Below are 25,000 nucleotides of genomic sequence, written 5' to 3'. Positions count from 1 at the left end.
AATCTGACCTTCCTCTTGCATGCCGCCCACAGATTTATGTCCGATCTTCAGCTCTGTTGGAAAACTAACAGAGCATGAGACAGACTAAATTTGACTAAAAATAGATGGATGTGTCAATCTTTTGGGAGTTTGTGGTGATGCTTTATGCCAATGGAAAAACTAAACCTGAAATTACAATCAGAGCAGCGGAAAGGTGGCGAGCGGCTGTTATTGTGATTCCAGTTTCTACTGAGTCCAAATGTTTACTCACATGGAAAACATGGAAACCCTTCTGAATAAAACAATAAATATCTCAGAGTCTGGTCGAAAAAGAAATAAACAAAATACAAATGTGTCGCAAAAGTTGTCATAATACATGAACTTTTTCACATATTTTGAAAAAAAGGCAGCACACTTTAATTTACCTAATTGGGATTTTGTGTGTTAGACTCAGTAAGTAGAGCATAATTAAGTGGAGGGGAAAATTTAATCAATTTTTTAAATGTTTTATGTTATATTTATATTTAATATTATTTTTTATATTGCTTTATGATTTTTACAGATCTGAAAAGTTTGAGTTTCTAGTAAATTTTTCACTTTTTACAGCAATTAATAAACCAAGAGTTTTTAGTTTATTTTTCTTCCATCTTCACTCATCTAATGCCTGAATATTTTCCGCCTTTGTTATTTGCCAAAAGGTTTTAGCTGAGTTTGATAAGATATAGTGTTTAAAAAAAACATTTTCAAAACTCTCCTTAATTAGATTTCATTTTTAGACTTTGTCCATTCTATTGTACCTCTGGCTGTATGTTTGTTTCTATTGTATTTACAAAGTTTATTCTTATTTCTTCTCTTTGTGAACATATTTGTTAGTTTAAAAAAATCTACAGCAAACATTGAACAAGTTGGTTTCGCTTCAAAACTCACTAATCATTCATCTGATTTGAGTTTCATTTTAGCAATTTTCACTTGCTGTCTAAATTATAAAACATCTACATTTTGTTTACTAAATGAAAAAAGAAGCCAGTCTGCTTGGAAGAGGACACTTTTACCCAAAACTGTTCAAAAGTTCACACCTTAAGCTGCCAGGCCGCCTTTTTGCTCAGGAACATCCTACATGAAGAACGGCAGAGGCAGGAAACAAAACGGAAGGCAGAACAAAAATAATAAGTGTTAGATGGTGAACAAGGAAGTGTTAGATTAGACACTTCATGCCGTGGCTCTTGTCTATGCACTTCTGCACGTCACATTAGATGGAAAAGAAACACATTCGCTTTAAAACTGAGTCAGTGGCTGAAAATATGTCTGGCTTTTTGGCATGGTGACTTTGTATTTTTGGTGCAGTCAAAATGACCCCCATTACTGAATGTTTGCACATTTATTTGATGACGTGGTGATTGGTTAGAGATTTTTCTGATGTCAAAGATTAACTAGGAAACTTTTTAGTGAAATGACAAAAAAGTTGGATGGTATTATGTTTACACACACAAAAAAAGTTTTATAGTTTCGTTTGACCAACTTTTATTTTTATGCTTATACTGTATTTCATACTCTGGGCTTTTTAGGCGTCTCTCAAAATCTATAAAAACGGAAAATCAGTCATGACCATATCATGTGGAATTGAACAGATATTTCTTGGTATGGCTCCATTAGTTTTGTACATCTTGGAACTACAAGTTTTGTCCTTTTTCTTGTTGCAAAAATGGCTGAGTATCAACAATAGTTGCCTTGCAATCAGAAAGTTCCTGGTTGGATTACAGACGTTTCCCTTGTCTTTGGGTAAGGCAGTTCTCCGTAAGTTTCCTCCTTACCTGCATATTGGGTTATGAACGTGTGCACGTTTCTGAATAAAATTTTCAGAGTGAAAACAGCTTTGACTGATGACCAGAGCAAGTTTATACAAGTTTAAAACATTGGATTTTTACAAATGCATGCAGCATTTTACAGATTGTTAGTCATCTTTTAGCATTCTTTCATTTCCACTTGCCTTTTCCTTGTGGATCTCAGGCATGTTCACTGTTTCATCAGCCATGTGGATTAAATACAGTATGACTTGGTTGCAGAAAGGATTGTTATGTCGGCTAATGCAGAGTAACACATTTACTGGCATTTTAGGCCGCTTCTAGCACTCTAATAAAATGACATTTTTATAATAATTTACCATTTTAAGATGACTGTGTTGCATTATCTTGACACAAAGGTCACATGTTAGCATTTTCTTAGCATGTGACTTTTTGGAAGATGTTTTAATCAAAAAGTTTTTAGCAGACTTTATAAACAGTCGGTTTTGGTTTAACATGAGGAGGACGTCAGGACTTCCACCAGCAGGACAGTTTTCAGCACAGTAGAGAAGCTAACAGGTCTGAATCAACATATAAAAACATCAAATCTGGGATCAGAAAACACACACATGATTTTAGAAGAGAGTGGTAGATTGATATTTTCCTTGGATGCTGAATTCTTGCTGATAGTTCTGAGGGTGGTTGCATGTCTAATGGCTGGTTGACTACAGAAAGGAAATGGCGTTTTGTGTGCTGCAGTTTCCCTATTTAACCCATTCCAAAATAATTTAACCTGGTAAACATAGAAGAAAGGTTTCTATGCTTACCTTTGGAACGCCACATGAATGGTTCAGTTCTTTGTTAAAGCTCCAGTATGTAACTTTCATACAAAATGTGCTTTTTACATATTTGTTAAAATAATCTTTATGTTGTGACAGTATCAGACAGACAGTCTGTGGGGGAAAAAAGAATCAAGCTTCTCTCGCCTCTCGCGGTGCTAGCTGCAGAAATACACAGCTAGGTCAGAAAACAAGAGGGTGATTGACAGCACTAAAACCCTCCTCCTGTAATTGGTTTTGACCTGCAGATCGCTATAGCAACCTAACTAATGCATAGAGATAGTTTTAGCAAATAAGTACAGTTTTTGTTGTCAAGGTTGCGTACTGTAGATTTAACACATTTTCACGAAAGTTTTAAATCATTTTAATTACTCTTACAATTTATTCTTGTTTAATTCAGAAAATGAAAATAATTGACTTAAAAACAGCCTCTCACTAGCTACGGTTAGACCATTTTATTGATCCATCTACCAGTCTCTGACATCGCTTGTCTCACCCCTTACCTCCAGCTGTAAGACATTTCAGGATTTTCCCTCATTTACAACTTATTTAAAGTAATCCCACTGCATCTCAAAAAGATCAAAATCTGAGCTTAGGAATTTTGTTTTCTTAAAATTATGTATTTTCCAGGTACATGGTGTCATTTTATAGCACAATCAAGTAACTGTCATCTCGAGTTGTTAAAATATACTATATGTATCATATATGACTTAAAAGAAATTTAACTTTGTAATTTAACCCCTTGAAATTGGGCCTCTGTTGCTTTAAGAACTCTGCCTTCAGGAATACATGAACATGGTTCTTCTATTAACCCTTTAGCAACATTATTATTGATGAGTTTCTTCTATCATGAGCTCAGCAGATGCGCATTTCCACCAGGTGTTTGCTAATTGGTGCTGGCTAGTCTGAAGGAGCTGAGTGGGATTGTTGTTCTTTGAAGCAGAAGCTCTGAAGTTTGGAAACTGCAGCTGTGAGGAGGAGCTGCACCTCAAAGGCGGAGCTTGGTCTACCGAAGTGTTTTACGCAGCTTAACGGTTGCCATGGAGACTGACAGATTTCTCAAACATGCATGAAAGAATCAAGGCAACACTTCAAATATATATTTTTTTAACGATGGACAGCTCTAAGACCTTCCTGACATTTTAACATGATGTGAAGCTTTTACAACCTACTTCCATTTTAATCCTTGAATGGAGTCCTTCATGGGTTTACTGATATATTTTGGGTCCATATTGTGATGAAGGGTCCAGTTCTGCGTTATCTTGTTTTTTTCCAGTCATCTCACATTTCTTGAAGCACCCTCTGCTACGCAATTAAATTCATGGTGAATTTTGTGACGGCGAACATGACACATCCTGCTCCAGGTTTCACAGTCGCTTTGAAGTTCTTCTTCTGAAATGCTCTATTTAGTTTACACCAAACGTCCTCTGTTCTGCTGTTCAGTTAATGCTCCCCTATCTGTTTTTCTCACACAAGAAAACACACTATCAAAGTTAAACATGTGCAGTTACGGATTGTTGGTCAAATGAAATGACAGTCGGAAACAGGCACTTCCAAAAATAGAGTTTGGACGGGGTCATAAAATAGGCATGTAGACTCTAACAAGGAAGGAGTGGATGGTAAACAGGGAGCAGAGAAGGAGAGAGCGGTCATTTGAAGGTTTTTTGGCAGTCCTCAGTAACTTGGCAGCCATCTACGTTGGTATCGCTCTCATCCCAGCGTGAGCTAACATGTGCCAGTTCATGCCAACGTAAGCCTACTCCTGCTGGCATGGCCAGGAGTGCCTGGGAGAAAAAGCTTTAAGTAAGCTTTACTTTGACACTTTGATGTTGAAGAGGTTTAGGGCTCTCTGAATTCTTTCTGGTCTGGTGGAGATATGAGGGAAAGAGCAGAGGCATGGGAGAAAAGGAGGCCGGAGGAGGAGGACCCAAACATGACGATCTGTAAAGTCCCTTATTAAACACGTAAGTGATCCAGATTTCACCTTAGGAAATACGTATGGCAAACTTAGAATGATCTGAGTCATTTTAGTTGGGTCAACATTCAGCAGAGTCTTAATGTTCATGAACCGCTTTATTTGTGATCATGTGTAGAGTTCTTTTCACAGGGAAATATTGTGTTTTTCAGGCACATAGTGTCATTTTATAGCACAGTCAAAGTGACCTTATTACCTTCAGTTGAAAAAAAAAAGCTTTATATCAAATATGACTTAAGAGAAATTTGACTTATATAATTTAACACTTTGAAATTGGGCTTCTGTCTCTTTAAGAAGCTTTTGCTCCTTCTGAATCTCCAACTTCAGGAAGTCATTACGACATGGCTCCTCCATTAACTCTTTAACAATGTTTTTACCAGTGTTTCTCAGAGAAGTAACTTGCATAAGAAATTCGGATTTCCATCTGGTGTTTGCTAATTGCTGCTGGCTAGTCTGAAGGAGCTGAGGGAGGGGACCTAAGTGAGGTGGAAGCTCAGCAACCTAGAAACTGAAGCTGAGGAGGAGCTGTGCCTAAAAAGCTGTGCTGGGTCCACCCAGCAGTTCTGCACAGCTGAACGGTTGCAATGGAGATTTAAGAATTTTTCAGACATGTATGAAATAATCAAGGCAACCCCTCCAGAGAATAACATCATTACATGGTGTAAAGCTCAAAAAGTTGATTTCACATAGAACTGTCCTAAAATTGAGAACTCTAAAAACAAACAAAAAAAAGATGTATTTCTTCGTTAGGCAGAATTCAGAAACATTTTTCGGGTAGCAGTTGAAAGATGTTCAAGAACCAATAATCCTTATATTTGGGCACATAGTTTGTTTCAAGACAGTAGCAACTTCCTGTTTCGTCCTCATCATTCTCTGCATTATCCAGTGTTTCTGATGCTACACTAATGCACATCTGTAAGAGACAGGCTGAGAGTCTTTTATTTTCCTAAAAGTTTTCCTCTGTGATGTCCCAGATATACACACTCTTTGATCCTTGGGTAGGTCTGCAACACTAAAGAAAATTGCATAACATGAATTACAACATTTATTCCCTTCTTGGATTAATAACGTATGTTTTTATTGAACTGAATTAGGACTGAGCTTTGGTGACAACTGGATGCACACAGTTGATTTGTTCTCTTATCAAAGGAATTACAGTTGATTTAAAGTCATAATTACCAGTAACTGTGCAAAACTGAGAGGCACCTACAGCAAACTCTGTAGACACAATGAGTATATGTTTGATGGCCCATGTACAGATAAGCTTATTGTCCACCAGTTTTAAAGTGAACTAGTAAGCTAGCAATTCATTTCCTATTTGGAAATGAATTGCTAACGGCTAAAATTAATTCATTTAATGTTAGCCGTTAACAATTCATTTCCAAATAGGAAATTAATTGCTATTCATTAAAATAGCAATTCATTTCCTATTTGGAAATGAATTGCTAACGGCTAACATGCCTGGCACTAGCCTTGCAATTGTCTTCTTCCACAGTTCCAGAGTAAGAGGAATGCTTAAGACTTTTTGTTGCTGACAAAAATGTTGTTCTGCCTGGCTCGTCCCTCTGCGCTCTGGTGGGGGTGAGGTGGGAAAGCGGGAGTTTAGAGCACTCACAATTTCCAGTTAGCTTCATAGCGTAGCTTCCTTCACAATCGCACTGGTGCATTGCAAAGGTAAACGTTAGCGATTGGTTAAGATCAAATACAATCATTTAAAACTTCAACAGAGTGCACGCCACCAAGAAACAATTTCTTCTCATTAACCAGAGGTCCAGACCGTCTGCACGAAGTAAAGTGTAGAACAAGGAGCTCGTTTTTAGCAAGCTAGGCTGAACTCTCATAAACAGTAGAGTTTTTGAGGTAAAACAGCCATACTCTCAAAACCTTCCTAACAGTTTGTGAATGTCTATCCTGTGAACCTCTAAGTAGGTAGCTGTGGTTCCACTGACCTCAAAATGGCTCCAGTTGGAATTATAAGAATAAATTGGTTGTTCTTTTTTTTCCAGCTTCCACTGGAATGGAAACATGTCAATGCTGAAAAAACTGAAGTTTTTTTATAAAAGGTTTGCTCGCTAGAGTGAGGTGCTTTTTTCAATGGATCAAAATTAGTGTATTTTGCAAAACTGCAATAGAAACACTTTTTTCAAATCACGTGATCAACAATCGGACGTTGCCGCTGGCAACACAAAGACGACCACAGGGAGTGGTAGGAAGATGATGGTGCGGCATACTTCATTTAATGACTTATAGTGTCCACAAACTTATTCATGTGTGATTTTTAATTGCATTTCTTATTTAATGGAAACACTACAATTGCAAAATTGTTGGGGGGTTTTTGTCATTAGTATAATATTGCCAAAGTTTTGCGCACATTTGTAATATAAAAGCAGCTGCTGTCTGTTTACAACAATCCCATTTTTCAACCTGTCCAGTTAACCTTCACTTCCAGCAGGGGGTCCATACAGCTGATGACTTGGGCCGGCTGTGCTGAGAAATAATTACAAATATCAGGGAGGTTGAACTCGACTTTAGTTCTTTTTTTGTTTTTTTATGAAGTGTCACTGAACCAACAGGCATGTTGAAAGTAAAAGCATTCTCTGCTTTAATTGTACCTCACAAAAAAAGGAGTTTAATGAAGTTTCATCACATTCAGCCGTAGCTCAGATTCTTTCATTTTAACACGGCTTAAAAGGACCTTGAAACTTTAATTACACAAAATAGGCCACTTTTGCCCCCATCGTGATTAATAAATGTCTGAAGATGATGTTACATTTTCCAGCTGTCAACGTTTAATGTAAAAAAAAAAAAAAACTCAAAGCAAGCAGACTTTTTAATCTCCTCAACAGAACTCAGTTGATGTTCAGGCTCATGTCCGTACTTTGGAGCGTTTTGAGTTCGTCGGGCCGTAATTTACAGGAACGGCGTCGGCCGCTCCTGAGTGAGCGCCTGGACGTGTGCGGGGGTCCCTGCTCTCCCGCTGCCTGTTGGTGAGATCCAGGTATAAACACGCTGCCTGCTGGCCAGGACACATCCCCGTCTATTAGCTCCATAATTCAGCGCAGCCTCCAGCAGCCTGCCCTGATCATAGGAGGGTAATTGCAGGGAGGCTGAGCCTGATTTATCGACGCGGTGGGCGCTGTAGATTACAAGCGGATGTGAGGATTTTGTTTGTGGCTCATTTTAAATATTTCATGTAATTGGAATTTCTGTTCTTCTCCAGTGGAAGCTGGAAAAAAAGAACAAGCAATCAAGCTTCAGTCAAAAGCTGCTCAGCAAAATTAACAAACTGACTAAATATATTTTATAATGAGAGTAGAAACATGGATCAATAAATGAAAAATAATAATGGCAACATCAAGTTGTCCAAACTCATAACTTTAGTCTACATTGGGTCAAAAAGCTCAGGTATTAGATCTAGTTTGCACTAAAAATGATTGGACATAAAGCAGTGCATGATTATGAAGTTTAAGGAAAAGATTTGAATATTTTTATCCCAAAAAATCTAAAATGTGTGTCAGACCTTATTATTAATGCACTACAATGCATTAATAATAAGGTAGTTAGAAGCTGTTAAATAGCACTGTGTAATCAGTGCAAAAACTATGCAGTATATTTTTTAAGCTTTATTTTGTTGTTTTCCTGCATGCCTCAATTGTGAAGTCGTCTGAACAAAAAGGCTCTGAAAATACTGTTTCTCGTTTTGTTGTAAAAGATTTAGAAGAGTTTTATAAAACTCACCCTTTTCTTTCTTTCTTTATTTATTTTTTTATTTTTTTTCTCCTAAATTTCTGCTCAAAGTAGAACAATTCATTTCAGATTTGACCCACTTAGGGCATAAATTGCCATCACTCTGACCCAACCATGACCATTTCTCCACATGCAGACTGCTGCGTCTTGGTGACCTCGCTCTTTGAGGGGCCGTCACTTTAAGTGGAAAAAAAAAAATCAATAAATATATCCCACTTTTAAAGTGAGACGTTACCGTCTCCAGAATGATGTTGTCCGGGTTGGCAGCCGGCTACTTTCCTCCGCTGGGCAGTCGTTGCAAGCTCTGCTCCAGCAAAACGTTACTTTGTCATAACAAATTACACCTGAAGTGGGTTTTTTTCTTGCAAACCAAACGGCAGGCCCCAAAAAGCACGGAGGGAATTTGAAAATACACCCGTCGCCAAGGAAACTGTTGAATCGATCTGAAATGTGGCTCATCTTTAAGATTTTCTCCCGTGTAGCCAATTATGGTACAAATAGTGTCAAAAATACGTGTTTGGGGATCCAACGCTGTTTTATTCTTTCCCACCTAATCTGCTGTTATTACAGATTTTGAGCATCCTACTGTATAAGACATTGAGTTTTCATTTATAGTAACTGTTTGTTTCTCCTTTTATCAGTAACCACAGATTGATTCCAAATTGGATATTTTCTTGATTGCATTGCGGCGGATTGGAAAACTGACTCACCGCACTGTATTTAATTCAGAACACAAAAAATGATTCCATTATTTTCTCTCTTTTTTCTTTTTTTTTTAGCCTACAGACCTTTTCCATCAGTAATGCGCTGCACAATGACAAGACGTTTGTGGCGTTTATTATTTTTTTCCCCAGACGAAGGCATTCTAATGTGTTCTGAACAACACCAGATACGAACACACACCCACACACAGACTGAGCTTTTCCATGAAGAAGATTTGCGCAGCGGGAAACACATGAGTTTGACGTGTTGTTTGCATTGCAGTCCAACTGAATCACAGGCTTTATCATGAGGTAAACATAATGCCTTTTTGTATGTGTGTGTGTTTGTTTTCCTGTTTAATGTGTGCGGGTTTGACACAATGACACACGGAAGGAAACATGTAGGAGACACATGTGACTGTACACTGGATCAGTTCAAAAACAGAATAAATCAAAGTAAGGAAAGTGATTTAATGTGTAATTCTTGATTCTTGGGTCGATGAGAGAAGACAGAAAATCCTCCATTTTTGTATGTTTCATTCTGTCCATTTATTGTAGAGATTTGCTAAGTACTGTATTTTCTGGGCTATAAGCCAAACTCTTTTGTTTTCTTTAATACTTTCCTGCCACTTACAGTCCAGTAGAACTTGTTTTATTCCACTTCTTGACACATGTTTTGAACTTCTGATGTTAATTCAAACTGACAGACTTAAATTAAGCAATAAAGAGGTAGAATTATGTATTTTTTAGGCACCATTTTATAGCACAATTAGTAACAATGTTATCTTTATCAATGAAATGCGATGTTTATATTTAGAGAAAGAAATGATTTTGCAATGAAACCCAAAGGAGTTGACGTTTACATGCCTTACTTGAATGTGTCTGTTCAGGTGACTGTCTCATCTGGTGTGTTACACATGAAGTCAAAATACAATCCCATGTTATACCAAGATTCTTTTCTCTCACAAATGTTGAACTTTTGACGCTCTGAAGTTAATCTCTGAAGTCCATCTCAAAATTTCTGAATTTTTCATGCACATTTTTGACATTTGGAACTCATCGATCGTTTTTTATTTTAATTTTTTTTGCTTGTTCTAGAAAATTATTATTTTTTTTATAATAAATTTTTTCTCTCTCTCTCTGTCTCTACTGGCTCTGACAAACCGTCATAGTAAAGTGACCCAAAATGTTTTGATGTAGTTGATCTGAGCTGTAATTTAGGGACAAACAAGTCGAAACACATTCAAGCGATTCCTAAAGGACTGCTTGATGTGAGAGTGAGACGGACCAAGAGAGAGAGAGAGAGAGAGAGAGAGAGAGAGAGAGAGAGAGAGAGAGAGACCAGAGCTTCAGAGAACGGTAACACAATCTATGGAGATGAAAACAAGTTGCTGCAGGTTGGAGAGAAAGGGAGCGCTGGATGGATAAAAAGCTTTCCAAGTTCAATGCTCAGTGGTCTTAGTTAGGTCAGTGACCCAAATCCCAGCGCCCCCTGGAAGACACACACACACACACAAGCAACACACACACACTCAATTGATGGGATAAGTGGTTTAGATCCACTTGGATGAGAGGTTGTTGTTAAAGGACAATAGGTGAGTGTGTGCGTGTGTGTTACAGAGGATGAAAGAGAAATAGATCAATGTTCCTTTGTGTCTCGAGGTTAACTTGGGAGAAAACACCAAGCTGAGCCTCCCTACACAAAAACATACAAAACCCCCATCACCTTCAGCACAACCTAAGACTTTAAGTCCAAATTTAAGTTGAAAACGCTGAAGTCGCCTTCTTTAATCCTCTGACTTAAAGTCACCTCAAGGGCACGTCAGCGTAACTTCACTGTGGCAAAATGCAGAGTGAGATCACAAGCTAATAGAATGCTAACAGCTTGTCAGATGTTTACGTGGATTCAAACCTTCAGTGACGTCCATGATGCCCTGTACGGTAGCTTAGGAGGGCCATGAATTGACAAAAAATACCCACAACAGTGCCTGAGGGTCTGCTTGGCATTCCAGCCGTGAAAATGATATGAAGACCGTTTTACACAGTTTCTGTTTTGAGCAAATGGAGGAATGACTCATGTCACTGTTGCTGTGGCTAATCCTTGGATGGCTAAACAAATCAGCTCCAAACAAACCCACTCAGACTGATTCAAGAGTCCTTTCACGCCTCAGAGATGCAGGCCTGCGTATACAAAATATGTTTTTATATTTAACTTTCCCGACATAAACGATGTGCCTAAATGTGTGCGATGCTGCATATTTTGGTATTGATTTGACACCAACTAAATACACGGTCAGCATAACTTCTGTTGATTCCGATTCAGATGCTTTTTAAGATCGATGTGTCATCAAACGTCTGACCTGTAAGTGTGTCTGCTGCCTTTGAAATATGTTGTTCAAACCTGGAACAGAATTTGGACAAACTTTACAGTTTGTCTACAAAATACTTTTAACCACATATTTTTGTGTCTACAAAAGTATTTCGCACAGCTTCGCAAGTTTGGTCAAACATTTAAAAGTAACTTACTTTTATTTGTGTAGTCAGTGCCATTAGGTGCATCGCTTCAGCTTTGGAATCAACTCCCTGAAAACCTGAAGAAGAAACGATAAACTCCTTTAAATCAGGACCAAAAATGTTTCTTTTCAGTCTAGCTTTGCCATAAATTTCAAATATTTACTATTTCTTTTCTACCATTTCTCGCTGCTTTGTTTTAAATATGCGTGTCGACACCTCTTCCTTTTATTGGGGAATGATCAAAAACTTTACTTCTGCAAACATACTATATCTCCTAAATATGACCATTTTGGCAATGCTCCCTGTTACCTCTTCAGGAATTCGACGTACTGCATGAAAGTGTCCATGTCGATGACCGTGGAGGAGAGCGACGAGGGGAAGTGCTACAGCAGCAAGATCCGGCACCTGGAGAAGGCCGAGGTGACCCACAGCAAAATGATCACCTGTCCCGACATCGAAGACTATCTGGCTCCTTACAAACAACCGCAGATGACCTGGTATAAGGTACGGCCCTGAAAACGCACCATCACCAATTCTCTCGGAGTCTGCTTCGGCTAAACGGGAGTCTCCTGTTAGGAGTGTGAGCGAGTGGAATGGAGAAGCTCCGTTACCGTCAACACTACGCACATCTGGATTCCTGAGGTGGAGGAGGGCGACGCCGGGAACTACACGTGCGAACTGCAGTACGGATCCAAGCAGGTGCGACGGACAACGCAACTCAAAGTAACAGGTAGGAAACGGTTTGTTGCTGGGGGATCCCGAAAGAGGCCAAAGCATTTGTTACACTGTGAATACAAGAAAGGCTAGATGGAGGATCTGATCTGTTATTTAAAGGGGCAGTGTTAGGTGTTTTCCAGCTACATAGTGCCATTTTGTTTCACAATCAATGTAAATGCTGTATATGTCAACTATGACTTACAAAGTGAAAAGAAAAGTTAAAGAAATTTAACTTTGTAATTTAACGCCTCAAAATTGGGTCTATGTCTCTTTAAGAAGCTCCTGCTCTTTTTGAAACTCCGTCTTCAGGAGGTCATCACAACATGGCTCCTCTATTAAACACTTAAAGTTTTTACCAGCGTTTCAGTAACTGCATTTCCATTACAAAAACTTCTTATCGAAGAAAGAGAGTTTTTTTTTATAAATTGCAGTGTTTCCATTCTGCCAATTAATTTTTTTTTAAATGTCAAACTGTTCAATTTTATGGTCAATGGAAGCTACTGAGACGTAGCTCCTATAATGAGCTCAATAGATGCTCAATTCCACCAGGTGTTTGCTAATTGCTTCTAGCTAGTCTGAAGGAGCTGAGTGAGGAAGTCAGCAGCTCTGAGGCAGAGCTTTGTCCTGAAAGGCGGAGCTAGGTCCAACCAGGCATTTTAAGCAGCTGAATGGTTGTCATAGAGATTGAAGGATTTCTCAAACATGAATGGAAGAATCAAGACAACACTCAAGGTATGTTTATAATGTGGGAATAACATTATAACATAAAGTAAAACTCAACAAAGTTAATTTTACACAACCTTTAAGGGTCTATGCCTTTGAGTTAAGGAATGCAATGTAAGAAAAATGTATTTTAAGCACATCTGCCATCCAACTTGTCTGTCCATGTACAGTATATATGGATTTTATGCAGTCAGTCATTTTTGACAAACTAACAAGAATGAAATAAACTGCAGCGTGAACAACTCCTCTACCTTCTCTGAACGTTTAGCAGCTCTCCTAACTCCAGAGCATCCATTACTTTGACAGATGACCGGACTCAGCAGTGCACCATTCATCATTACTTCAGCACTTTTAAAGTTTCTTTAAGCACACTTTACAAATGTGCCCTAAAACTGTTGAGTAGCTTTTTATCCCTGTAATTTTTTTTATGTTTTTTCCCCTCTCTTTAATTTAACTATATAAACATAAAAACCCTCCGTGACTTTTTATCTAACTTTGACTTGTTAGTGACCTCGGGACTCGGCGCCGACGTTTCCAGGAACCGGGTCGCTCTTTGCCACCTGCTTGTGTTTCTTTGTTGTTCCTTCTGCAGCAGATTGTCGGTTTCTCTCAGCAACAGCAACATCTTGAGGATCGTTTTTACGTTGCACAACAGTTCATAAACATTTCCCGTAAATCCAATCTCCTCTGCGCTCCGACGGTGATGCGGACCGACAGATTTCCTGAAGTGCTTTAGAGCGCCGTGATTAGCAACATGTTAAAGCCGAACAATGTCCTTTTAGAGTGTGCCCTAAAACATTTAACGCTCCATTTCACCACACTTTTTTTTTTCTTTTTTCTTTTTTAAATCCCACAGCCGAGTCAGTGCTGCTTTCATCCAGCACTTTGCTGCGCTGTGCTTCAGATGTGCAGCTACCTCTTGTAAAGCAGAGCTGACATGAACAGGCGCTGCTTCATTTTTCAGAGAATTATTCACCGCGCTGCCCGGGTTCCCTCCACCGCTGCAGAGGAGAGCAGAACCAGAAAACATGCAGATTCTTTTACATCTTTCCTCACTGAACATTTTTCTTTAATTCAACAATTTAAGTTAATTTAATTAGTTTATGTTAAAACGCAACAGGATACAATTAACATGGAGAATTGTGAACAGCAGTTGCATTTTTCCCCTCCCACACAGTGTTGAAAGTGAATAGTGACATCTCAGTATAATTTAATAATATTTATAATAAACTTTATCATTAATCTCTCACTTGGGATATAACTCTCAGTAACATAAGGGCGTTTTCACTTCTCATCTCTTTAAAAAAAGTCTTAAAACAAAAAAAATGTAAACATTGAGTATATGCAAGGATATATAGATTTTATTGTGGTTTTTATATATTTCTCATTCTGCAGTGTTATTTTATGTTTTTTATCCCTGCATTTATTTTTGTTTTTTAAACATCTTGGCTAGAATCTCATGATTTTAGACATAAATTATCATTAACACGTATTTTTCCGTTTTTAAAAACAAACTTGACCGTAGTGCTATAAGACCTTTATTCTTCTGTAGCACTTTCCAAGCAAAGCTGTGTATTGACCAAAGTCCTTTACAAGATGAAACGCATAAAACCACAACACAATAAATCAGTGCTAGTTAAAAACAAGCACAATAAAAAAAAGGTAAAAAAAAAACAAAAAATGCTAAAAGTTAAAAATCTAAAGCCATTTTCTAAAAAAATGGATTTTAAATTTGGCTTCTAATTTTAATAGACAGACAGATAGAGAACTTTATGATGCAATTTGTGACTGCTATATAATTTTAACTGCGGTTGGATGCCAAACTGCATCCATCAACCTCCTCGTCAGTAAAGTCTTGGCATTGTCAGTTTATAGTGAAGTTTGCCGTGAATGCTAAGGCTAGTTAGCATAGCCACAATGATGGCAGATAAATGGTGTTCCCTTTAATATTCGGCTGTTTCTCCACCATTAGCATAGCTACAGCAAACCGGCAATCTTGATTGTACAGGCTTTTCGAGGGAGGGTGTAAACAGCGCGTACACAAACTTGATTGACAGTTCTAAGTCCCTCCTCCTGCCTCTGATTGGTTGTTTCTGAACATAAAGAATGAGTATTTCATTATGAAAATGCTACAGCGACTGATTTTATGATTACTTATGTGTTCAAATGAGGTTTATTATTATCCAACCTTGACTCTTTTGTCCTCTATACAAGACAAATATTAAGTGTATGTTTATTTTCCACCTGTTCAACAAAACAAACATTTTTTTGGAATATTTCCACTGATTTCCAGCTGCTCCTGAGTTAAATCCCTCAGCTGTTGATCCTGTGTCTGCTGGCAGAAAGATCTGATCTCGCTTTCAACGTTAAATTGAGACTGAAGCAGGGGAAGAGAAAAAGGCAGAGCCTGAAGACGTGCTCTCGGCTATGGTGTTAAATACACCGAGTCGAAGTAAAAGCCCTGGAAATGGATCGAAGCTGCATCTGGGGACATGTGTTGTAAATTTCACACTCTCGGCGCACCTCATTTAAAGCTTCTCTGTTCCCTTTAAATATTTACAACCCTCTAATTAACCGCTGTACCTCAGGGAAGTGTACACTTTGTTGGGGTGGGTAATCTCTCGTGTTTATAAAGCTGTTTTCAGCCGGCGGGGTTCGGGGGGATATCCTGTGTAGACTTGCTAAACTGGAACATTTTTATTGCAGCACTAACGACTTGTTGTGAAGCCGTTTTGCTCGGAATTATGTTCCCAGGAAACTAATTGTTTTCATAATTGTGTTTCGGGGGGGAAATAATTGTGCTCTAATTGAATGGCTCTTTATGGTGCAGCGAGTTATTTTCTTTTCTTAAAAAGCTGAAGTCAAAGGAAACTATTTTGGATGTCTTGGAAGTTTTATTGAGATCAGATTAAGGCTCTTTAGCATTTTATGCCTGCTGAGCCAAAATCTGTGATTTTTACCCTTTTCAATAGTATTTACAATGAGGAGAGAGACTATATTGGCTGCAGCGACTTTACATTTCCAAAATTTCCAAATAGATGATACGGCTGAGAAACTCATCACAATATAAACGTTTCTTATCAGTCTATATTCATAATTATTGATTCTTTTTTTGTTTGAAATATATGAAATACAACCACACCTTCCCTGTTTTATCCACAGTTGTCACTTGATCTCATTTTTTATTTTAAAGCAGTTATGAGGGACGGTAGCGAAATCCGAAACTGTTGCTATGCAAGTTACTCAATGGCTTGTTGCTATGTAACAAATTGTTGTTCCCACCAGCTTTTCTTAGTTGGCTGTGAGTAGGCCTTTCACAATAACAAATTTTGCCAGATGATAAATTGTCCCAGTAATATAATAGTAATAATGGAAGAACAATGCGAGAACACTTTCTCAAAGATCCATAAACTTTAAATTCAGATGAGCATTTAAACATTGGAACTGGAAGACATTTTAGATATCCAAAATAAATATTATAAAAAACCCCAACAGAAACAACAAATAAAATGATTTCTGAAAATCGATAAATCAAGCAAATAAAAATTATTGAGTTTGTTTTAGTTTATCATGCGATTAATTGATTTATTGTTTATTGTGACAGGCCTAGCTGTCAGAGGTTGAGTGGCCAATATCTTTTCTCTGCCTACATCCCCCAGAATGCAGTGCAGTTTCTGACATATTGCGATACGTATTGTTATTGATTTATTGTCCAGCCCCAGATCCAAACTGTTCCACAGAGTCTGAGCTTCTGGTCGTTTCTGCAGTGGGCAATAATAACTTGGCGTCAACTTTCAATTAACCACCTAGTAAAACACTTCAGTAGCTCAGAGTGTAAAATTACTGTAGTCTAACAATGATTACCAAACACCAGCTCCCAGTTTTGTTTCTATTTTTATTCATTGCAAAATTATTTAATTTCGTCATGAAATGAGGAAGATTTTGAAATGTCACATCTTCTTTTTGCATTGACCCGACCTCACCGTGCATTAAAATACTGTTGACAGAAGCAGGACAGCACTTTATTGAAGACTGTGGCTGTATGTTTTAACTCAGGAATATCTCTTAAAGCTTTAAACGTTTCAGGCGATGCCTTGCCAGATCACTGTCAAGCTTTTTCAGCCTTTGTAGTATTTTATCAAGGTCGTCCAGCAGCTTTGGATCCAAATATCTGTAGCAGTCAGGAAAAATGCAAGTAAGTTATTAGGGACATCATCATCATCATCATCATCATCATCATCAAACTAATGTAAACAATGTAATACTCTAAAAAGTGTTGTGAAAAACTCCACATACATGCAATTTTTTTTTCTCTGTTTTGACTAAAGGCTTTTTTTGTTAGTCTGTGAGAGCTGTAGAATCAAACCAAACAGTCTTTTCCTTTGTGTAATCAGCAGTGAGCTGATTATGTGAATAATGCTTTCTGTGTTGGGAGATATAAATACTGAATTCATGTACTTGTTCTGTCCATTTGCTCTGAGATACCCAAGTTTTACTAACGCCTAGGGGTCGTTCAGTTTGAAGCAGGATTAGTGGTTTACCATGGCAACTGAAAAAAACCCCATGAAAAGATCAAGTGGTGATTAAAAAAAATAGATCAAACACACAAGATGGAGTGGAGATTACTGTTTTTTTTGTTGTTTTTGTTTTAAATGCTTTTAATTTCTTTATGGGAAACAACCTAATTCAGGAATCGGTCACCAATCAATACATTTTGTTTGGGCAATATGGCATTGAATTTTTATACAAGTTTAGAAAACAAATGATGAAAAAGCAGTTTTTAACCCAGAAGATGTACTGTGATTGAATCCTTCTCTGATGTCCAAGAGGTGAGACCTGTGGTTTTTGATACAATGATAAAAAAATGTCAGCCATATTTATTGATATTGATATGCAGGTTAATGTCTTCTGCTCTCCTTTGGCATTGGTCCTATTCGGTGTAGTCAGTAACCACAGGTTGACTTTTCTAGTTAGAATCAGCTTGTAGCATCATTTATGGGCCATTCTTCGATGTTCCAGTAGGTTAAGCCAGATTTATCAATGAAAACCCAGTTATGTTGACCCTACAGCGTGGCTCCTGCTTCATTAGTTCAAATGAAACAGAAAGCCTCTGTTCTTGTTTTAGTTATCTACCTGCCTCTTGCTGGTCAGCCACTTTTCCAGTGCAGACCATTTTCCTGAAGTCCTTGTCACAATACAGGTAAGATGCATCAGATTTGTACAGAACCACCAAAAAGAAAAAAAAAAAAAGTAGAGATTTTAATAGAACAAATGCCAAACCTCTGAGGTTCACTTATTTTAAAAAGGCAGTCGATTGCTATGACGTTACCATCACCATTTTTGACTAATGTTAGGATGTTTGTTTCCCGAAATGTTGTCAGTTTTACAAGCTACAGCTTCTTTCCCACATCAAAGCCCATCATGAATGCTAACGCTAGTAAGCATAGCCAGTGATGGCAATGGATTAACTGTTTTCCTGCAACAGGGAACAGCTCGTACACAAGGTGATTGACAGCGCTAAGACCCTCCTCTGGCTCTGATTGGTTATTCTTGACCGGGAGCTTTACATTTTTGCAGACTGCTATAGTAGCAATCTCAAAATTTATTTATTTATTTTTTTCCCCCCACAGATTATGTGTCTCATACATTCTCACTGTCACAATACTGACAGTTTTAAAACCAACATGTAAAAAAACAACTGAAGTTTAAAAAAAACAACAAGTTACATACTGTAGTTGCAAGTGACAACAAAGCTAAAACAAAAGAAATCTTTTAGGTGGCAGATCAATTTGTACGGCACTGTAGAAAAAGTATTCAATACATAGAGCAGGGGTGTCAAACTCCAGTCCTCTTGGGCCGCTACCCTGCAACTTTTAGATGTGCCTCTGCTGCACCACACCTGAATAGAATAATTAGGTCATTAGCAGGACTCTGGAGAACTGATTTACACAAGGAGGAGGTAATCAAGCCATTTGATTTCAGTGTTTTGTGCCTTTGGCACATCTAAAAACTGCAGGACAGCGGCCCTTGAGGACTGGAGTTTGACACCTGTGACATATAGGATGGTGAGCCTGCATATAGTAATACCAGATAAAAAATACTTCATTTACTCTGTGATACTGTTTACTAATTCTATTATGTGAATAACATTTTACCTTTTAACCTTTGTATGAATTGCTGTGACAACAGCAGGGAAGAGGCTATAAAAGTAACAGCTGTGTTTTCAATTCTAGACTATACTACAAACAGCAGTGGTGGAAAATAACTGTAGCAAATACAGCACTGTCTTTTTTTCTCTCTGCCTGTCATATGACATTCACTAGAGTCTTTTTTTTTACATTATGCAACACATGACTGGTATCTGGAGGCTGTTCAATGCAACATTTTTGAGCTAATTGTTCTAATTGTTCCTGTCTACGGAGCTTTTTTCTGCATTCCTCTTAGTGATAAATTCAGTGTGTACCTCTTGTTTTTTTTCCCTTCTCTCCATTCATGCACTCTTTATACTGAAACCCTTAAAAAAAAAATCTCATCCATATTTCAGAAGCGTTTCAAAGTGTGTGTTAGCAAAGTACACAGCATTCGGGCTAAATTTAACTGCTGAGGATTTCTGTGCTGGAGTGCTTCATTGTGTGAGTGAAATAAATACAGTTTGAGAGTGAAAACAAAAAGAACAGCAGAGGTATGGAGACAAATTACTGTGGTGTGAAATCTTTGTGAAATCAATAGAATATTGTCTGATGTAATGATATTTGCTCCATACAGGAGTTTCGCCTCTCCAGCGATTTTATATGCAATACAGTATCTGGGACGCTGGATGCATTTAAAAGTACTTTGCTTTTACTTTTGAACCCCTGTCAGATTACTTTTACCCTTTTCATTATTTTATAATTCACCTGGTCCCCCAGTAACTGACCTCTTTACTACTTCTTTTTTACTTCTAGGTAAAAATGATGCATGACAAGTGATGTGGCACACCGTTTCTGATATGTATTTGCCAACACTATACAGTATATTGTCACCTTCCTAAAATATTGGCCTGAGTCTTTTTTTTTTGCCAAAAGGGCTTCTGTTTGCCGAAATCATTAGTTTCATCACTTAAATTGTAAAAAATGTTCTGCACAGTGGTGCAGTTGGTAGCACTGTTGCCTTGTAGCAAGAAGGTCCTGGGTTCGATTCCTGGCCTGGGATCTTTCTGCATGGAGTTTGCTTGTTCTCTAACAGAATTTTTTTCTCCATGTGCATGCGTGGGTTTTCTCCGGCTTCCTCCTGCAGCCCAAAAACATGACTGTCAGGTTAATTGGCCTCTCTAAATTCTCCCTAGGTGTGTCTGGTTGTTTGTCCTGTCTGTCTCCGTGTTGTCCAGAGAGGGTGGACCCCGCCTCTCGCCCGTCCATAGCTGGAGATGGGCACCAGCAACCCTCCCGACCCCACTAAGGGACAAGGGTGTACAGAAAATGGATGGATGGCTTATAACAAAGAGCGTCAGCATGCTAGTAGGTCAGCTCCCATCAGGGAGGCTAGCATGTTGTTAATGCTAATGCTAGCACCAACATTAGCAGTGCAATGCCTCTCACTAGCATTAGACTTTTCCCTTAAATTAGCATTTTAGCTCATTAAAAAAAAAATGTATTAGCTATGTTTAGTAAACTGAATGGAGGAAGTTAAAGTAAGACAACATACTCCACATGTCACTGATAGCCCTTAGGATGACATTAGCATTTTGGATCATTTTAGCTTACACACTTATGTTTACATACTGAATAGATTCAGTTCAATATAACATTGATATTCCACAATGTATTTCTTACATGTTAGCTAAGCTTAGCATTGATGCTAATTTTTAGCATCAGAACGCTGGGTTCCAGCCAACGGGCACGCTTTGACAGGCCCCGTTTAAATTTCTTCAGAAATTTTCCAGTTATGTTTTTACTCTTTTGCTTTGCGCCATAAAGCTGTTATCACTAATGATAACGTACTCATTAGTGCTTTGCTGGAAATTCAAGAACATAGTGAGCTTTATGCAACATTTTTTTAATTTCTTTTTTATTTCCTCAACATAACTTCAGAAGGACTTCTTCAATATTACTGCAAATTTTTGTGTACAACAGCAGAATGAGATTTTCTGCTGAATATAGGCAGTGGGTTTATTGAAAACAATATTCTAACAGGCAGCTCTGAACCAGTGGTCAATAAGGTTTCCTTATTACCTTTCTTTGTGTGTTTGCATGTGTGTGTTAAGAAAAGTGTGATGGATAAAATGACATAAAAAATATAGGTGTGCCTTCTTGTATCAGGAAGACTCAGGCCTATATTTTATGATTCATCTATATTCTGGTCTCTATGGTAATAGTAGGACTAGTAAATATGAAATACAATAGAGTAATCCTTTATTTCTCCCTCAGTTCAGCAGCAAGTGACAGAAAAACAGAGAGATACACATAAAACAAAATAAGTAAACTATAAGTAGTTTTAAGCATCAACTTTCTCTTTTAGTCAGTAAAAGCAATAGCAGCTAATTCCATCCACTGTGCTGTGGTTAGCAGTCAGAAATAAACAGGGATGCCACATGCCAAGAGTTGCCTCTACTGTACAGTAACGTGTGATATATATATATATATATATATTCTCTCATTCAGCACAAAGTGAAGTCGTCCCTGTCGGTTTTTCTTTCTCCGTGTTTATATTGAAGCACTCAGTCACCAGCAAGCACGCATTAGGATGTGGCGCTGCATCATTAAACATTTAGGATTCATAAATGTTTCAGTGTCCGGCCCAGTAAGATTGTAGTGTTTTACATTGAAGTGACCAGAGCGCTCATTCGGACACGAAGCCAATCTGTTCGGATGTCAGATTGATGAGGTCTTTGGTTTTGACCAAAGATACAAAGAAACCTCAAAGAAACTGCTGTTGGTGGTACAGATTTGTTTTCTATTATTTGATAAAAAGAAATGCAAAACACCCATCATATCTAATTCAAGCTAACCTATAAACTATTTATCTGTAAAAGTGACTTCTTCCAGAAGACATTTACATATGGTAATAGGCTACATCAGATGACATAAAATAAAGGACAAATATAAAAAGCTAATTAAAAAATGAGTAAATAACCAGAAAATATCTAAATGGGAGCTGCTGATTTGCTTTTTTTGTTTTTTAAACCACCAATCACATCAGACTTCAGGTCACCTTCCTACACATTTTACATTGCAGCACACACAATACTACGTCCAGCTGAACCTGAGATATTACATGTGCCACACATGTGAAACAATGCTGCAGCAATAATGAAAGTGGAACTACACTTTCACAGTATTTACCCACTTAGAACATTAATTTAAACTAACTAACTATGCAAACACTCTGCAGAGAAAAAGATTCAACTCACCTAACAAATGACAGCTGCAGCTCTTTCTGACCTGTTTAGAATTATTTCATTCATAATTATTTATCTGCTTGGGGACACTTATAACTGTGCATATAGCACTGAGTTCTGATCTACAGATCCTTAGACGTGGAAAAAATGTGCATGTATTTAGCGGCAAATGTAACGCAACTAGGGATGTAAGTCATCGATGAGTTAATCTCAAGTTTGATCAAATTGATTGACTGAGTGATTGATCAGCGGACATTTTCTTTAAAACGTTTTCTCTTGTCTCTAGATGGCCAACCGTCTCTCCGTAACATAAAGGTCTATATTTTCATAACATGCTGACGCTGCTGCACCATGTAGCAACTCGGCTGAATGAGCGCTATTTAGGTGAAACTTAAGGAACTACTAGAGGATAAAGTGCATTTGGCATTTCACACCAGTCTCCGGATCTTTCCAGATTTGAGACAGCCCTGCCATTTTTATTTCTGTATCAACTGTCTCCATGCAAGGGACGGCCAGCTGCGCCCTCTTCTGGATAGAAGCCAAATTACAAAACTAAAAGAAGGTCTACATGGACGCTAATAATTAATCGATTGGAACTTTTGACAATCACTAGTCGATTAATTGTTTGCATCCCTAAACGCAACCAGTTCTGACTCAGCTGAACATCATGATGAACACAGCTTAGTCCAACACACACATGTACAAAAGGCAAAAATTAGTTTATTAAATGAGGGTTTCCATAGAAATCAGGTTAGGAGCTCTAGCCAGTCATGGGGTATTGACATAAGAAGTGTTACATGGCAGAACTTAACTCACCACAGGGATTAAATATCCCTTCTGGTAACACCCTGGGAACCCCGACAGAATGAGCAGGAGGGTGTTGATTGGTGGAGGGATCACAGGGTTTTACTCTTGAATCTGTTGGATAGGGGAGGATAATAAGTGGAAGGATGGATGAATTGTTATCATTTCAACTTAAACTTACCGCATAACGTTATATGTCATTACAAGTATGGACTACAACTATGCACATGTCTGAAAAGGGGCTTTAAAAGTAATCTTACAAGACTGATTTTCAAAGATCTCTTTTAAAAGGCCTGGGTTATGGACAGAGGAGGCTCCTTGCTTACCTTAGAACAGCCTTGATGTGTCTCTGAACTGCTATTCATCAGATGTTTTCTGGTATCCGATCATTTGTGTTGACCTCGTCACATTTTACGCCACATTGTTCCTGGTTACAGTTCCTGTAGTGGAAGCAGGCTCACCTCGCCATGAGTTCAGCTCCACATATGGGTGGCAACACGCCTTAAAGGCACAAAATCAGTGTAAGATGTGATGCGTAATAACTCGTGCAGTTATGTAACGAATGGAGCAACGATGAAGTTCCTGTATGCCTCACTTTCTGCTCTCCAGAGCTCTGCTTCACAGCAGATTGTTGCAATTATAACCCCATCGACATGTATTTTAACTTTAAAAAATAAAAGAAAATAAAAAAGATGATTAATAGTGAATGCATTCTGTTACATTACTGATTAAAACCACACACTTTTTAACATAAATCTACACAACAAAGGCCAACTAATTGCAACAGTCCTCTGTAATTTTAAGCCTGATTAAAGAGAAACATTTAGCGTTTATTTGAGTTGATTATTTTCCACAATAGGAAGGTTTTTTGTTGCTGTTTCTCTTTCTCGCTTTGCTGATGGAATATAGGCTTGTTTTCACTTTGGGTTTTATTTTCCTACTTTCGTTTTTGCCAAAAATCAAAGGAACGTATGCCCCATGAATGTCTGAGGGTTGGTGGTGGGACTGAATTAAAGCTTTTAATTGAGATAATTGCAGGGTCCATTATAAATTTTAATCAAAACATTATAATAATCGAAATGACATATCGACAAAATAACCAACATTTTAAATTCAAAATCTCTTGAATTGAAATTACTTACACAACTATGCCTTCACACGGAAACATGACGTTTCCACCACCATGTTTCCCTGTAGGTAGAGCTCGTCCAGGATAATTTAACTTCTGCCTCACGTAGTCATTTGCATATTGCCAAAAAAAAGTGCTTTACTGCTTTCATCCTCCCAGAATGTTTTTTTACACAAAAGTCGACTACATTTACTCTATTTAATTAAATTACTTCTGAAGTCAGATGATGGACCTCGGTTTTATGTTTTGGTATTCGAGTAAATGGGGTTAAATGAAAATGTGCTTTGTGTTTTAGACCACCGCCGTGTTCAGATGATTGCAAAATAAACATCAAGCTTGAAAACATAAAATTGCAACAGACTGAATGTTCTGTTCTTTGTGTGGTAAATGTTTGAGTGTTTTTTTTTGTGTTGAATCCTGACACACTAGTGGAGCTATTGTCAGTCAGTTGCTGTAGCAACGGGTCTGTATGCAGCGAGAAAAAGGAATACAAATGGCTTTGAGTTGTCCAACTTTTTTGTGCATTATTTTTCCCTTTGCTGTGGTGCACTGCATTAAGTTTATAATTCCTCCATCTCCAGGTTTCATTTCTTCTAACAGAATTGTTTTATAGTGACAGTGCAGCTATGGATGGCAAGTAAAAGAATCTTGTTTTTGCCGTCCAGTTATAAACAATAATATTCATTGTGTCTATGTACCACTTTGTGTTGGTTGA

General features: G+C 37.9%; 1 protein-coding gene across 2 annotated transcripts in view; it reads left to right on the top strand.

Moving 5' to 3' along the window:
* LOC103151714 (X-linked interleukin-1 receptor accessory protein-like 2) overlaps nucleotides 1-25,000 on the top strand; it is a 327,216-nt gene that overhangs the window by 263,282 nt on the left and 38,934 nt on the right. For both annotated transcript variants that reach the window (XM_007571906.2, XM_016681702.1), the window contains 2 exons: nucleotides 11,854-12,040; nucleotides 12,113-12,266. In XM_007571906.2, coding sequence (XP_007571968.2) covers nucleotides 11,854-12,040; nucleotides 12,113-12,266 — 341 coding nt within the window. The remainder of the gene's footprint in view (nucleotides 1-11,853; nucleotides 12,041-12,112; nucleotides 12,267-25,000) is intronic.

This window comes from Poecilia formosa, unplaced genomic scaffold (assembly GCF_000485575.1).
Source record: "Poecilia formosa unplaced genomic scaffold, Poecilia_formosa-5.1.2 Scaffold289, whole genome shotgun sequence".
Lineage (NCBI taxonomy): Eukaryota > Metazoa > Chordata > Actinopteri > Cyprinodontiformes > Poeciliidae > Poecilia > Poecilia formosa.
Note: the sequence above shows the minus strand (reverse complement) of the source record. Positions and strands in the feature narration are given on the sequence as shown.